The sequence below is a fragment of the Pelmatolapia mariae genome, linkage group LG3_W, assembly GCF_036321145.2.
Source record: "Pelmatolapia mariae isolate MD_Pm_ZW linkage group LG3_W, Pm_UMD_F_2, whole genome shotgun sequence".
In the NCBI taxonomy this organism is placed as follows: Eukaryota; Metazoa; Chordata; class Actinopteri; order Cichliformes; family Cichlidae; genus Pelmatolapia; species Pelmatolapia mariae.
Window position 1 is genome coordinate 75,890,188 of NC_086229.1, and position 14,801 is coordinate 75,904,988.

At 37.7% G+C, this 14,801-nt stretch overlaps 1 protein-coding gene across 1 annotated transcript in view; it reads left to right on the forward strand.

The window, feature by feature from the left end:
• The window catches only part of LOC134623980 (peroxidasin homolog), a 122,738-nt gene that overhangs the window by 4,179 nt on the left and 103,758 nt on the right, over positions 1–14,801 (forward strand). Inside the window, exons 2-4 of the mRNA XM_063468977.1 lie at positions 8,927–8,983; positions 11,375–11,638; positions 13,020–13,286. Coding sequence (XP_063325047.1) covers positions 8,927–8,983; positions 11,375–11,638; positions 13,020–13,286 — 588 coding nt within the window. The remainder of the gene's footprint in view (positions 1–8,926; positions 8,984–11,374; positions 11,639–13,019; positions 13,287–14,801) is intronic.

A 14,801-nucleotide genomic window follows, 5' to 3' on the forward strand; every position in this document is an offset into this window, starting at 1 on the left:
CAGTGTTGAGCTTTTGTTACCTAGTGGCTACACAAGCCAGCAAGTACCAACGACCGGATTTGGTGTGTGGTAGTAACAGGTAAATGAACATTTTTTTTAATTATTTGAACATATATGAGTGCTTGTGTATAAATACACAAACCATACACATATGCTTTCAATTAATGCTTTCAAATTACAATGTGTCATTTAAGTGATCTAGGTAGCTCTGTTTTGGAAGTTCAGTTCATGCTAGAAATGTGTTTTGGAATTTGCACGTGCTTTTTGGAGTTTGTACGTGCTTTGTCTCTAGGGGCCACCGCATATATTTATATATAAACATATATAAATAAAATCACTTTTTTTACATTGATAATTCCTTTTGTTCATAATTTTATATTGTTGTTAAAAATAAATAAATAAAAGCAACAAAACAACCTGAAGAGCTGGTTGGGAGCCGAAAGAGCCGGCTCTTTTTAGTGAGCCGAGCCGAAAGAGCCGGTTCTCTAAAAAGAGCCGGAAATCCCATCACTACTGTATTTGTAATTGCATATTCATGAATGATTGCTTGCTGACAATAAAAAGGGCTGTAGCGAAGGAATCAGTCGAAGTTGGTTGAGTTCAGGTGAAGGAATCTTTCCCTCAACTTTGACTGACTTCCCTCGCGAGCCACAAAGACAAAGAGCACTGTCTTGCCTTGTTTTGTCGTGCAGTTAGTGGTCTCGTGTTCCAGTGGGGTTTGTGTCTAGATAAACCCAACAATATAATTTCTGCATTATGCAATATACAGGTCACAACACTGATATCACAAACATGCTGTTGCTGTAATTCAAATATGTTTGTCTGAAACAGGTCTATGAGACATTGAGTGTCAGTTACTGTACTGCAGGCGATGACAGTTCAGCCCTAAAGGGCCACTTTTTTCTCATAAATTTGCCACTTTAATGTCAAAACATTTCCCCTTCTTATTTTCCTCATAGAAATGATGAATAAAAACACTTACTGGAATAACCGACACACAGATATTTCCACACTAAACCAGTATAATTATTACTTATGTGGTTTGCCATGCTAAAAACGTTTGTAACCCACAAACCTGCCTAAAAGCATTTGTCCACATGGTGTCAGCATCTCTCTCTAAACAGAGTTGAGATACGTGAAAATGTGTGAGGCCACAAGTTTGAACTTTGGGTCTCTGCTGGAAAACAAGGAAAAAATCACAAAGTCAGTGAATCTTTTTCTGCAGCTATGAAAGTTTAAATGGTTTCTTTTCAGTCCTTCTGGCTCAGAGCTGATTTGTGATGAGCCAAACTGAGTGTAATGCTGATTGGTCCAAAATGATTACATTCTTGTTAAACTATAACTTAAAAAAAATATAATAAGTCAGCTGGTACGTCATTAACACTAGTTTTTAAAACTAAGACAAAACTAAGACTGAGACAAAGAGGCCTACTACAGCTGTTGCATGGCCTTTTGTTACCCATGCACCTCCCACTAACACTCCCAGTATTCCCAGCACTGCTGAACCTCTGAGGGACCTCAGAAATCCCAAACACTGTATTATGCTGTTGATTCTTTACTTTGTTGTTGTTTGTGTGTGTATACAAAGGCTTACAGGCTAACCTATAAACCCATACCTGCTATATTATACTATGTTGAGGTGGTGTGTAAGATCATCTGTAACTAACGTTCACTTCCTGACTACTGAATTTATGTTACTCGAGTACACCAGAGGATAAGTGATGCAGACAGCGGGCATCAGAGAAAAAGAGAGGGCCACCATCCTGCAGGGAAAGAACTGAAGAGAGAGAAAACAACACAACCAGGAAGAGCATCGAGGTGTGAAGGACATGTAGTGTCTGATAAATGGTTTGGTTCTTATACAGCGCTTTTCTACTCTGAGCACTCAAAGCACTTTAGACAACTTGACCCATTTACACGAGCACTTTTTTGTATTTAACTGCCTTCTCTCTAACATTCACACACATTTATACTCCAATGGATGCATCTGACAGCAACGTGCGGTTAGTATCTTGCTCAAGGATATTTGGCATGCAGACGTGAGGAGACAGTGATCGACCATCAACCTTCCAATAAGCAGGTGACCTGCTCTGCACCTCACAGATCATTTGGTTTGTTTTGTCAGCGATGGTATAGGTGTGATGTTGGGTCATTGCTGTGGCACCAGAGACCCTCAGGAACAGGGTTGGCAACTCATTTTCATGAGGGACCACATGAGAACCTAGAACTGTTGTAAAAGCTGCACAAAAAAGCTGAACTCATTTTTGCTCAAAAAGTGAACCATGGTCACTAGAGATGGACCGATCCGATATTACGTATCGGTATCGGTCCGATACTGACCTTAATTACTGGATCGGATATCGGAGAGAAATAAAAAATGTAATCCGATCCGAAGTATCACAAATCACCTCACAAAACGCGCTACTTGGCGTAACCCAGCTCGGCGCATCGGAGCAGTATGTGTCACGTGATAGAGCGGCTGTTGTCTGCAAGACCTGTCGGTGGTCTGTTGGAGCATTTGGAGCCTCGCTACATGCTTCCTAACCGCGGCATTTCATCTCCGCGAAAACTATCCCAGAGAAGTAAAGCAAGTGTGTAAGTTCATCCCTGAATGTTTGCATAGTATTTCCACGTTAAGCTTAACAACTGATATACTGAGCCACAGCTGGACCATCGGAGTTCCATATTGAGGTGAAAAGGAAGCGATTTGTCCCGTACTTCAGCTAGAATTAAAAAATAGACACAAAGCTGGAGTTATTCTGTCTTTGCTGCGCAGTTGCATCTACTTCTCTCATTCACTCCCCCTTCCTCTCCTGTTATTACTTCAAACATGAAACTGATCAATGATCAGCTGATCGGCTTTTCTGCCGCAAGTCCCGTCTTTCTTGTTTGTTTATCGCCCATTTTGCGCTAGAAAGAGGAGACCAGCGGATAAACAACAGCAGCACGTTTAAGCTTGATCAGCTGTTGTTAGAATGTATTTAATATTACTTTCTTGTATCAGCTGATGTTTGCTGGAGCCCCGGCTGTAAAAGCTGCTGGTCATGATATCGGTTTGGATATGTGGTGAGAGGGAAACATGAAGATGAAACCAGGAGATGTCCTTACTGAATCATCAGAACTGAACAGGTGATGGAGAAACAGGTTTACCTTTTAGGTGACATGAATGAGTTGAAGGGAAGTTATGAACTGTTTCTGAGAGACAAATAACACCAGGATCCTTTTCTAAGTAGCTGACAGCTGGTAACTGTGCAGGGGCGGGTCTAGCAAAGTTTTGCCAGGGGGCCAGGTAGGGCATTAACAGGGAAAGGGGGGCACAAAGAAATACTTTTCTTTGTTATGTCATTTAAAACCTTTGAATAAATAATTATCTGAATCTTACAACAAAAGTGGTCATCTGATTAAATGTATAGAAATCCATTATTGTATATAGTAACTAATAAGTCTAATATACACCCTAGTAAGCTATAGTACTTTTTCCTTTGGGAAGGTGCTGTCACGGAATGCCAGGGCATTCCGTGGGGAATGTTGGAGAAAGGACCCAAACGCTGGACTTAGTGGAATGAGCAGTGCATTTATTTACAGTGGGGGTAAATGTACACCACACAATAAATCTCCAGAGTGCTCCCTCAACTCCTGTGTTGTGCCTTCTCCCAAGTGCTGGTATTTCGTGCTCTCTGCTTCTGTGCCTACGCACACCCCGTGCGTCCTGCAGTCCCGTGTTCCACTCTCCTGAGGATAAAACAGCAGACACAGCCGTTATGACACCAACTCAGCAGGGATACACTAAACAGTACTTGAGACACTGACATGGAGTCTAACTCAACGATCCTGCGCCGGAAGGAGCTCCATCGCTCTGTTAAGTAGCTCCCCCGACGAGCCTGATCAGAAGCAGGTGTGTGAGAACCTAGGCGTGACCGGCAGCTGGCAGGGCCACACCCATCAGGCCTGCAGGTGGCTGTCCTTCATCCTCCAGCCACACCCGCAGACACAATAAAGGTCTACACTGCTCACGGACCCCGACACCCCGGAACCGGGTCCGTGACAGGTGCCATCTGTGCAGTTTGCAATTCTGTTGAAGAAAGATGTTAAATCTATTTAATTATTGTAGAAAAATAATTGATTTCTGTGCATTTGTTTTACACTTGCATTAAATTAAAGTTGATTACATCGATTAAGGGTGGGGGGTGATTCCCTAATATTTTTGCTGGGAGTTGGCAACCCTATTAGTTAGGTTGCTTTACTACTCTTTAAAATACCAGAATAGGGAGGATGGTGTAGGTTTAAATTTATTAGATTAATCAGTGTTGCTGAACTATAAAATGTTTTGGGTGGAGTGTATTTTTTGCATACAGGTATAACAGAATAGCTTCAGTCTCTTGTTTTTTAAAACTTGAGTATGAACTTATACAAAATGCAGGAAGATATTTATAAAAAACAGTTTTATTGATTACAAAATACGCTATATCGGATCTATATCGGTATCGGCAGATATCCAAATTTATGATATCGGAATCGGTATTGGACATTAAAAAGTGGTATCATGCCATCTCTAATGGTTACAGTAACTAAGGTAAGTACAACAATCCAGCAAAGCCTACAGCTCAGCCGCCACCTTAAGCATCAGATGAGGATGATGAGCAGCAGTTGCTTTGGCCAAAGGCAGGAACCCGGAATGGCGCACCACCCAGGTGGAGAGGACAGCAGGAGAGGGAGAGAGGAACAACAACAAGCGCTGACAGGAAGTCAGAGAGGACTGGAGGATCATGACATCTGTTTGTGTATTAAATTTAAAGACATCAAGATCAAACCGCAAAAATGACAATACAGTATAATGCTGACACACATGGCGGCAGCTACAGTGCCAACATGTGTGTAAAAAGTTGTTGGTGGTTACTGTCTGTTCTGCCACAGGTTTATTTTTAATCCACTGAACGGCCTCATTTTCATCTCGGCCACATACAAAAGAGGAAATGCAGCCTGTGGTTTGAGCCAACAGTTTTGTGTGTAGCAGTGTCTTATTTTAAGCCATCAGTATCCAGCTCACACTGCTCGTTATTCGCCACTTCATACCCTGATGAGGACAATACTTTATAATATTAACATGTCAATAAGATGTAAAACTTTAATGATTGAGACCATGAACATGTGCAGAAAGTGTTTAAACTTTGACCTGTAGATCAGACTGTGACAGGAAGGATCACTTCTCAAAAAGACGCGAATGATGGAAAATATTGTGTAAACATTGTTATTTGTATAACTGCAAGTTCACACAGAGCTGCAGTCTTAGCTGCAGCATCTCTGCACTGAAACAAACCTCAATGATCTTTTGTTGTTTTCTTCATCAGCCTGCAGAGTTAAAATGAGGAAGAATAATTCATCATAGAAACTGTGCTTTAACTGCTACATTAACTATTTACAGGTATTAAAGTAAAAGAAAAAAAATTACACATCTTTACTGTAACAGTGTCAGAGCTGACAGGTGGGGAGGTCCAGATTAGGAAGAAGAAAGTAGAAGAAAGAAAGAGAAGGAAAGAGAGAGAAAGAGAAAAAAGAGGAAACGACACAGAAAACAAACAGCACCTGAAAGAGAGCAGAAGGAAGACGGAGCCTCCATGAGGAGAGCCTCTGAGAACCAGAAGCAACGGGCAGCTGACCCTCCCAGAGACCAGGGACCCATCACAAGCTGAGGACAGGGTCCAGGGCTATGATGACATGCACATAATATACAAAGACAAACAATCATCCACATCAACCCACCGCTCTAAAACACTTCAAAAACTCTGGTGTGAATGTGGTGTCGTCTTATTCTTGTTATCAAACCTCAGTAAGTGTAAAGGAGAACTGGAAGATTGGTCCAGTTATAAGTGAACAGTTGAACACAATGAAGCAACATGTGGTTTGTTGCAATGCTTTGTGCATTTTCTCAGCATGCTTTCAAGATTTAACCGGTGGCGTCCACATATGTGGACATCACATTTTGGCTTGTCTAGACCACAATACTAAATTTTGCTCTACAAGGGCCTGATATCCACTTATGAGGACATTATACTGCCACTGTTCTATCGAACTTTCAAATCAATGTCCTGATATGTGGATATCAGGCCGTTGTACTGCAAAATCAAGTAAGAAGTAATTTTTTGTTTTTTACATTCATCAGGTCCATATCAGCCTATGGCAACATGAGTAAAAATAAAGGTAAAAGTCTTTCAGGAATAATTATGATAAGATCCGTGTACAGTCATGTTGTAGGTAATACACCACAGTATCTTCTGATCTATTAGTCTACACATAACTGAATCATTTGGTCAGAGAGCTTAATACCTGTGAAATCACACAGTGTTTAAGTCTCAGTTATTTATTTATGTTGACTGGAGGGTGTAAGTTGAAACTTTTGTGATCTTGATAGAGACCATATGGAAGACTTCGTGATGACCCACAGGTAAGTCTCTGTGTTCCTGTGATCAGTTATCTGTAACTCAGTTTTCTTCATTTGTTACCACTGAGGCCTGAAACTATCAGCTTCATAATAAAGGTCACCTTTGTTTGGTACTCTGAGTCCTGCTCTGGATGTGGGTCTGCTCTTTGAACTGACTCTGAACACAATCACACAATCTTGGTTTGTAACATGTGGTGTTCAACACAAACATCATTATTACAGTGTTTCAATCATTATTTCACATCATCAGTTTGTTTTATTTTATTGTGTTTACATGTAGTCAGAGGCTAAGGTCAGTGTGCATCTGTACATACATGTCAAAGCAAGACAAAGAACAGTCTGCAGAATAAATGAGTTCCTGATTTACTTTGATATGACAACAGATAATAAATATAACTTTGAATTTATCTATGAATTTATTTGTTACTTTAGTTGGTGAAACATAAAGGTCTTTAGTCTCACTTCAGCCACACACTGAGTCATTTCCTGTGTTTGGGTCTCCACCAAACTTAAAACCAGAATTTAACCACAAGGCGGAAACTTTCACAGGTCTGAGGTCAGAGGAGCCTTTTCACTATATTACTGCATGATGATGTTTCAGCTAAGAGTCAAATAAAGTAAAGACATTTTAATGCAGCCTAAAGTAAGAATTAACTTGAATTCATCTGTTAACAATCAAAAGAAGAGAAAAATGATTTTAAAACGCTTTAGTGAAAATACAGGCACCAAAGTAGAAAAGCTGTTTTGGTATATTCACTCTCAGTGACTCCCAGTCTGCAGAGACCTGCCAGGAGAGAAATATTAGTGGATATTACATCCAAAAAATCCCCCAAAAGGGCAAAACATGTCTCCTGACATGAAGCAACACAACAGCTTTGCATTTTATAGAGAAAGGAAACAACACAACAGAAGAAACAAACTTCTGTTTGTTTGCAGTGGACAGGAAATATAAACATGTCAACCAACTGCTGCGGTCAAAGCTACAGGAGCTGTTTGAGTTTGTGTGCGAAAGGGAAGGAAGCACAGAGAGACCAATCAGAAGAAGAAACTGTAGAAAAACTCTTATTATGTCTATGTTAAACACAACTTCTCTTTTTCTGTAAAGTAAAACTGTTTGATTATCTGTGGATCAGAGTGCAGCAGGCTGGATGTGACGATGGGGCACTCTTTGCTCTGCATGATGAGCTTTTTCTGTAAGTACACGTCTGACATTGATTGAATGGCAGCGATTAATGAAAATGTTTCTGATCTGTGAGAATTACAGTGTGTCACTGCTTTAACCTGTTTACCTGAGAGCTGGAACAAAGCAGACTTGAGATTCTTTAAGTGTTTAAATGTTTCATACACTGCTGCTTTTTGCATCACTTATAGTTACACACTGTGTTACAACAGTTTGACTTTTTATGTTTGAGTCTGTTTGACAAACAGAAGCACAGAAATTTGGTGATTACTGTTCATCTGGAAATGTATCTTTAAAAAGTCTTCCTTTATATTGTTTTTGATTTTATCAGTTGTATAATGTCTGATGAGGTTTTATTGATTATTTTAGTGCTCAGTACAGTCATCTGTGGAAATGCTGAGGGTAAGAAATTATTCTTTTCTTCCAGTTCATATATGTAGCTGTTATCTCCTATAATGTGCTCAATAATATCCTCCCTGTGTTTACATGTTATCTTCTGCACAGTCTGAATGCTTCTATTCAGCCTGTGCAGTTAAACATAAATGGCTTCAGTAAGCGCTCCATGTGGAGACTGTGGCGTTCTTCAGAGCTTTTACTGATGTACCATTTGTACCACTTTCATTCTGTAAACTGTAACAACAAAACAGAGCAGGTACATTTAATCTCAGTGTAGATGCACAAATGTCACATGACAAATGCAAGATCATAACATTAACAATAAATGGACAAAGCCTCTCAAGTAATGTAGGAAGAACCACATGCTGACATGTTTTATGCTAACAGGCAAAACAAAGCACTAACAGTTAGCTTACAGTAGTAATGTAACAAACTTCACAGACCCACAAGAAGGACAGAGCACTAATATGTAGAAACAATCCATCATCTCCCCAAACTTACACTTTATCCCATCTCAAGAGCAACAGATGCAGAACTATCACAGACACGGAGCTCTAGCCCTTACTTGGCACTTCTGCTATTTAACCACTAGATGGCGGAGTTTGACACGAGCAGACCAGGAAGAAGCGTATATGCTGACCAATACTGTAGATTCAATCACTTACAGGATGAATAAATGTGACCCGTCATATAACAAACTTAAAACAAACTATATTTCAGGAATAACCTGAGGGACAAAATATTTTATATGATACAGCTCACACTCCACTGAATTTATTGGTTAAAATAATAAAATGATCATGTGAGCAGATGTTTCACTGCCGCTACACAAACTTTATATTTACTAGAGTTTGTTGCCTTGAAACTGACTGATTTCCTTTTCATGAGTATTTATCTGTCCATCCTCACAGATTACCGTTATGATTCACAAGATGCTGATAAATCGGAGGAAGAGCAACGATCCTCAGGTACAGCTGATTGCAGCAGGAGTGTATGTAGTGCAGATTATGTCACTTATATTAGCATGTGTGCTGACTACCTTAGTGTCCTTTTTTGTATTAACAAAATCCTCATCAAAAGCTACACATATGGATAAAACATTCAAAGAAATACCAAAGTAAAATATGTCAATGCAATACTGATCTGATCTTACATTAGTCTGTTACCTTCATAGAGCTACTCTGCCATTTTATTTCATTTATTTATCATGAATTTGTTACAGCACAGTGTGATGAGTTTAGGGTAAATTCAGGAAACTCTAAAGTGAAAACAGACTCAACCACAGGTCAGTCAGTCAGAGTCTTATTATGAATTCTTCCTTTCAGTTATTTATAGGTTCATGGTGTGCTGTCTGCTTCAGTGTCCTCTTGAAAAAAACCTCTAAGAGTTGTTAAAGTTATAAATGAATAAGGCTTCACATACACAAGAGTAACAAGTAAAACAAACTGGACAAAGTACCGTCGATATAGATTTATTTATATATGACTGTCATGGTCTTTCATTGTCTTCCTCTGAGTGCTTCTTCCTCGCGTCTGTTTAGTTTTAGTTTTTTGATTATTTCCTCTCTAATTTGAAGCTTTGGTTTCTCTTATCCTTTGTGTTATTTTTCTTCCTCCTTTATGATTTTCCTGTTTGTTTTTAGCTGTTTCTGATTCCCAGTCATGTATAAATAGTCCTGCTGTGTCTTTTCCTCAGTCTTTGTCAGAGCATCTGTGAACAATCACGTGTGTTCATCTCTTAGTTGTTTCTATTGACAGCTTTTTTTTTCTAGTTTCTTATGTTTTGATTCTTTGTGTGTTTCCATTTTTAGACTATTTAGGTATTAAAGTTCAGTTTTATTTAAGTTATTTTGCTTATTGCATTTGAGTTCACACCTCTGCACTCCACTCATTGTTACAGAGACACATATTTACAAGTCTGTGGACTCTACTGGAAGAATGGACACAAAATACTTTTTCTCTAATTGGTGTTTCTATGATAGTAGCTTAGTTTGGAGATTTTACTGTAGCAAAGTCATGGGTATATATTTTAACCCCCCTGTGCATATTATTATCCATATGTGTAATCAGGTTTGTAAATATGTAAAAACATCTGTGTGCATAGATATTATCAGCTGGAAAGACTTGAAGTTTGGCTTGAAGCACACACGTGATGAACTTACAGCTCACCTGCTTTCCAGTTGTCTGTTTTCTTACCCGTGACCTTTGCTGCACTTCTGCTGTGACAGATCCACAAATTACTTTGAGAGTTTTCTATAAGTCAATTAACCCTGAGCTCAGGCTTTCTGTCACACTCAGAACAAACCACCAGGTGGCGTATTACTCACTCATTTAAGTGATGTTATTCAGCTGCAGGTGGTTGTGTCAATATAAACCAGGCTCACCTGCTCACAGTTGCAGTAGGAAATAAAACTGCAGCTGGAACATCTGTGTGGCAGATGTGGTGGGTTTCTACTTTTTCCACTGAAAGGACCACAATAATAGCCTCATATTTTTCTAACTTGCAGAAGTTAAAATCAAGGCACACTGACAGCAGACAGCACAACCACACCAGCAGGGGGCAGTGTGACACTGACCTGTGAGGTGAAGGATTCTGCTGACATAGAATATGAGCTCAGAAAAACCTCATCCGAAAATGAGATCATCTCTTTTAGCTCTAAGAGTGCAATCTCTGTCTCTGATGGAGGCATCTACACCTGCAGAGGAAGGAGAAGAAACACAAGTTTAGTCTCAACTAAAAGCGATTCAGTCATCATTCAGGAAACTGATGAGTTTAAATATTTTTTCCAAGTTAAAAATGTCTTAATCCAAATTATGGAGGGAATCACTGTTCAAAACAGTATTTAGAAAACTAAATGTGTCAAATTAATAATTATTAGGCTCAGTGTGTCCTTAATGGAAAAAAAAACAACCTTGTTATTGTTGATTTTCAAGTCAAATTGTCACTAGAATACAAAATTATGATTACCATTAACAATAGCAATGAAACCAGGACAGATATTTATAATAATTTTATATTTCTATAATTCTGTTGATGTGATATTTTAATTTAATTTTAGTTTATTTTCACCAGAGGCTGCTGTGACACCATCAGCATCCCTATTTCCCAAGGCCTGTATCAAAACGAGCTTCATGTACTGACTGTGCATAAATCTATCCAATTATTATTATTATTATTATTATTATTATTATTATTATTATTATTATTTTTACAATAATCATTATCTTTTAATGATTGGAGGATATTTTCACAAATGATTTTTTTTGTACTTTAACAACAGCTGGCTTTTTTGTGGTCACTCTAATGTTATGAATTTTTATGTTTCTCTTCTTCTAACTGGATCATTGTTATGTGAACAGTTCCCATTAGGCCCACTGTGACTGTGCAGCCATTCTGGACTCAGATATACAGCGGTGAGACAGTCACTGTGAGATGTGAGATTCAGGGAGGTGAAGGAGCTCAGTGGACGTATGAATGGAGACCACCCAACCTAAACACACCTCCAACATCCAGTGAACACAAAATCACAGTTACTGAGTCTGACAGTGGAGGATACAGCTGCCGGGGTGGAAGAACCTCCTCCTGGACAGAGTGGAGTGATACCATCACATTGACAGTAATAGGTAAGTTGGACACATTTCTCTCATTTTAATTCCAAAAACACTGCAAAATATTTCAACTGTACTGTGCGTTTCTTTTTTAGTTTGGTATCTAAAGTCATGCACAACAGCTTTTAATGTCATTGTAAAAATATTCAGTAATTACTCAGGATCAAACAAGAAAAAAATGTTTCTTACATGAAAAAAATAAATGCAAATATAATTGTCCCAGTTTCTTCATGTCTGTGGCTGCAAACACAGAGTTTTCACCACTATTATAAAACTGAATGTGAGCTAATGTCCTGCAGCTAAACTCAGACAAAACTTTAAATGTTGTCATTGAATCTCGTCGGCTGAACACATGCTGAACACATGCTGAACACATGCTGCCATCAGCTGCTGCTCTGCTGGAAAATTTCAAGACAATAGCAACAAAAAAGAATTCAGGATTAAAACAAACCTACATTTTATCACCACATCACAAAACAAATGAAGCCATTTGTTTATCTTTTCAGGAAATAATTCAAAAATCAGATTTATTTTATCATTTAAAGACACAAACACTAGTTTACATGTTTTTATATGTTTTTATTTCTTCACACATAGATCACTGAAACAGTCTCTTTACTTGCTTTGGAAAAATTGAGCTGAATGACTGCAGTCTGTACAGAACTCAACTATATTACTGTTATGTCCTTTCTAGAGGGCAAAGACCTGCACTCTAAGAAATAAAAGGTTGTATTTACTCCACCCAGTCAACCAGTTCCACACAACTGGGTTAGTGAAATGTAAAATGTATGATACTTTTAATTTTAACAAGATATTTTAAGTACATCTGATAACATTTGGATAATTAAATGCAAATCAAAAGAATCATGTTTTATTAGCTGAATATCATAATGTTGATCTAACTAACGTTATGTTGACTTAAATTGAAAAGACTAAATAAGATCTACTCAACCAAAACAAGCTCAACATGAAATCACAAACAGCCACAGAAACAGCTTTTCTACACAGAATAGATGTTTTGATTATTCCACATTTATAAACACAATGTTAAGACCAAAACACAGAACTGTCTACACAAAGTGAGAAAACACAAGTTAACTGTCTTTGTGGAACAGAAAACTCAGTTTCCCTCATCTTAGGACTATTTGTATGTTTGTTTTCACTCTGCTGGTAGATTCTAAATATCATCAAATTACCTGTTTTTTTATTTAAAAACAAACCTTCTGTGGGTTGATTTTCAAGTGAAATTGTCACCAGGATGCAAAATTATGACTACTATTAACATAAGCAATAAAAATCGGGACAGCTTTAATTATGTTTTATATTTGTATAATTCTGCTAATGATTTTCAAGTCAAATTATCAGTGTGCTAATGATATATTTTTTATTTGAACAGCTCCTCCTAAGCCCACTGTGACCCTGCAGCCATCCTGGACTCAGATATACAGCGGTGAGACAGTCACTGTCAGATGTGAGATTCAGGAAGGTGAAGGAGCTCAGTGGACGTATGAATGGAGACGAGGCCAGTCAAACATATCTGAAACATCCAGTGAATACACAATCAGCAGAGCTACTAAGTCTCATGTTGGAGGATACAGCTGTCGGGGCAGAAGAGACTCTTCCTGGACAGACTGGAGTGATATCACCACATTGACTGTATTACGTAAGTTGGAAATATTTCACTCTTTTTTAATTTATATTGTACAATGTTTCATGGAAAAAACACTACAAAATACTTTGTCTTTCAATAAAACTGCAGGTTCTGTTTTTATTTTAGTATCAAAAGTAGTTTTACATAAAATACACAGTAATCACTCAGTGAAACACATGAAAAACATTTTCAACTAGAAAGTGCATTTTCTGAAGAAACTGCAGTGTGAATGCTTGAATCTGAATGTATGCACTGAAATGAAATAATTACTGAATTTAAGTTAAAAATGTTGAATGAGATGTAAAAAAAATGAATTTTTAAACTGAAAACAAAAGTGGTAAACTGCTAAAAGCTGACAATCACACAGAAGAAGTTGGAAAAATAGATGAAAATGTTTTAAATGTAAATTATAAAAACCTAAGAAATGATAAAAGAAAATTTAGAGTCAGAAAACATCTGAATTTATATTGAAAGTTGATATTCTTTTTATCACTAGAAGAGTGGAATTATTCATTTTAAGTGTCTAAATTCAAGAATCTTATATTCTTAAACGAAACACCAGAACATCGTCATGTCTACTCTGTGCTGGGTTTGTAGATCAGTGACTTCTTGTCAGGCAGGAAGTCTGTAAAATAAGGCTGAAGTGATGGACAGCAGCCTCTTGCCAGAGAACAGTGTGACAAACAGTCTATGTGTTGGGTCATCAGTGTCTTCTTAGTAGCGATCATGGCACAATGTAGTCTGCTTTTATTCCTTCCTCTCAAACAGGAAGTCAGTAATCCACCTGAAAGTGGAAATAAAGTCTAGCATAAGTTCTTTAAGAGACCATCTTCTCTGTCAGAAAAGAGTGTACCTAAATCTTTGGAAAGTTATTAGTTGACACAATCTACCCTGTGTTTCTATTCATTCTAGTACATTATATAGTGGAGCAGTTGTTAGATATTATAACCCTGCAACTGTTACATTTGTTAGAGCAAATTCACCGAAACACTAAAACTCTGAAGACTCAAGACTTGGAAACAAATACAGCCTCAAGATGCTGCTAATAACAGTAAAAACAAGGACCTTTGCTCAAAACAGGAATGCAATCACAGTAAAAACTGTTCTTTTACTCCTCATCTTTCTCCTTGTTGTTCTATTCCATTTTCTTCAGTTGGAATTTACTAATTTAGTGCTGCTGCCTCAAATCCTTTAAAGTATATGTAAATACATTATGTTATTAAATTAAATAAGACCCTTAAAGTTTGCAAAGCATTTATTAAAACATTCAGGAATAACAAACCACCACAAAACAATGAACTAATTAACTGATTTTTTTCCAACTTATTTCATTTTTATCTTTAACTAATTACTTACAGATAAACAACAGATTAAAAAAAGAAATACATTAGATAATTTACTAAAAATACTGGGAAAATAATAAAGATCATTACTCCTCAGGCATCAGAATATCTATTACGATGCCCTTTTCATAATTCAGCTGGATCACTGAAGGTAGTATTTCTGGGTTGTTTGGGAAGACTTTTA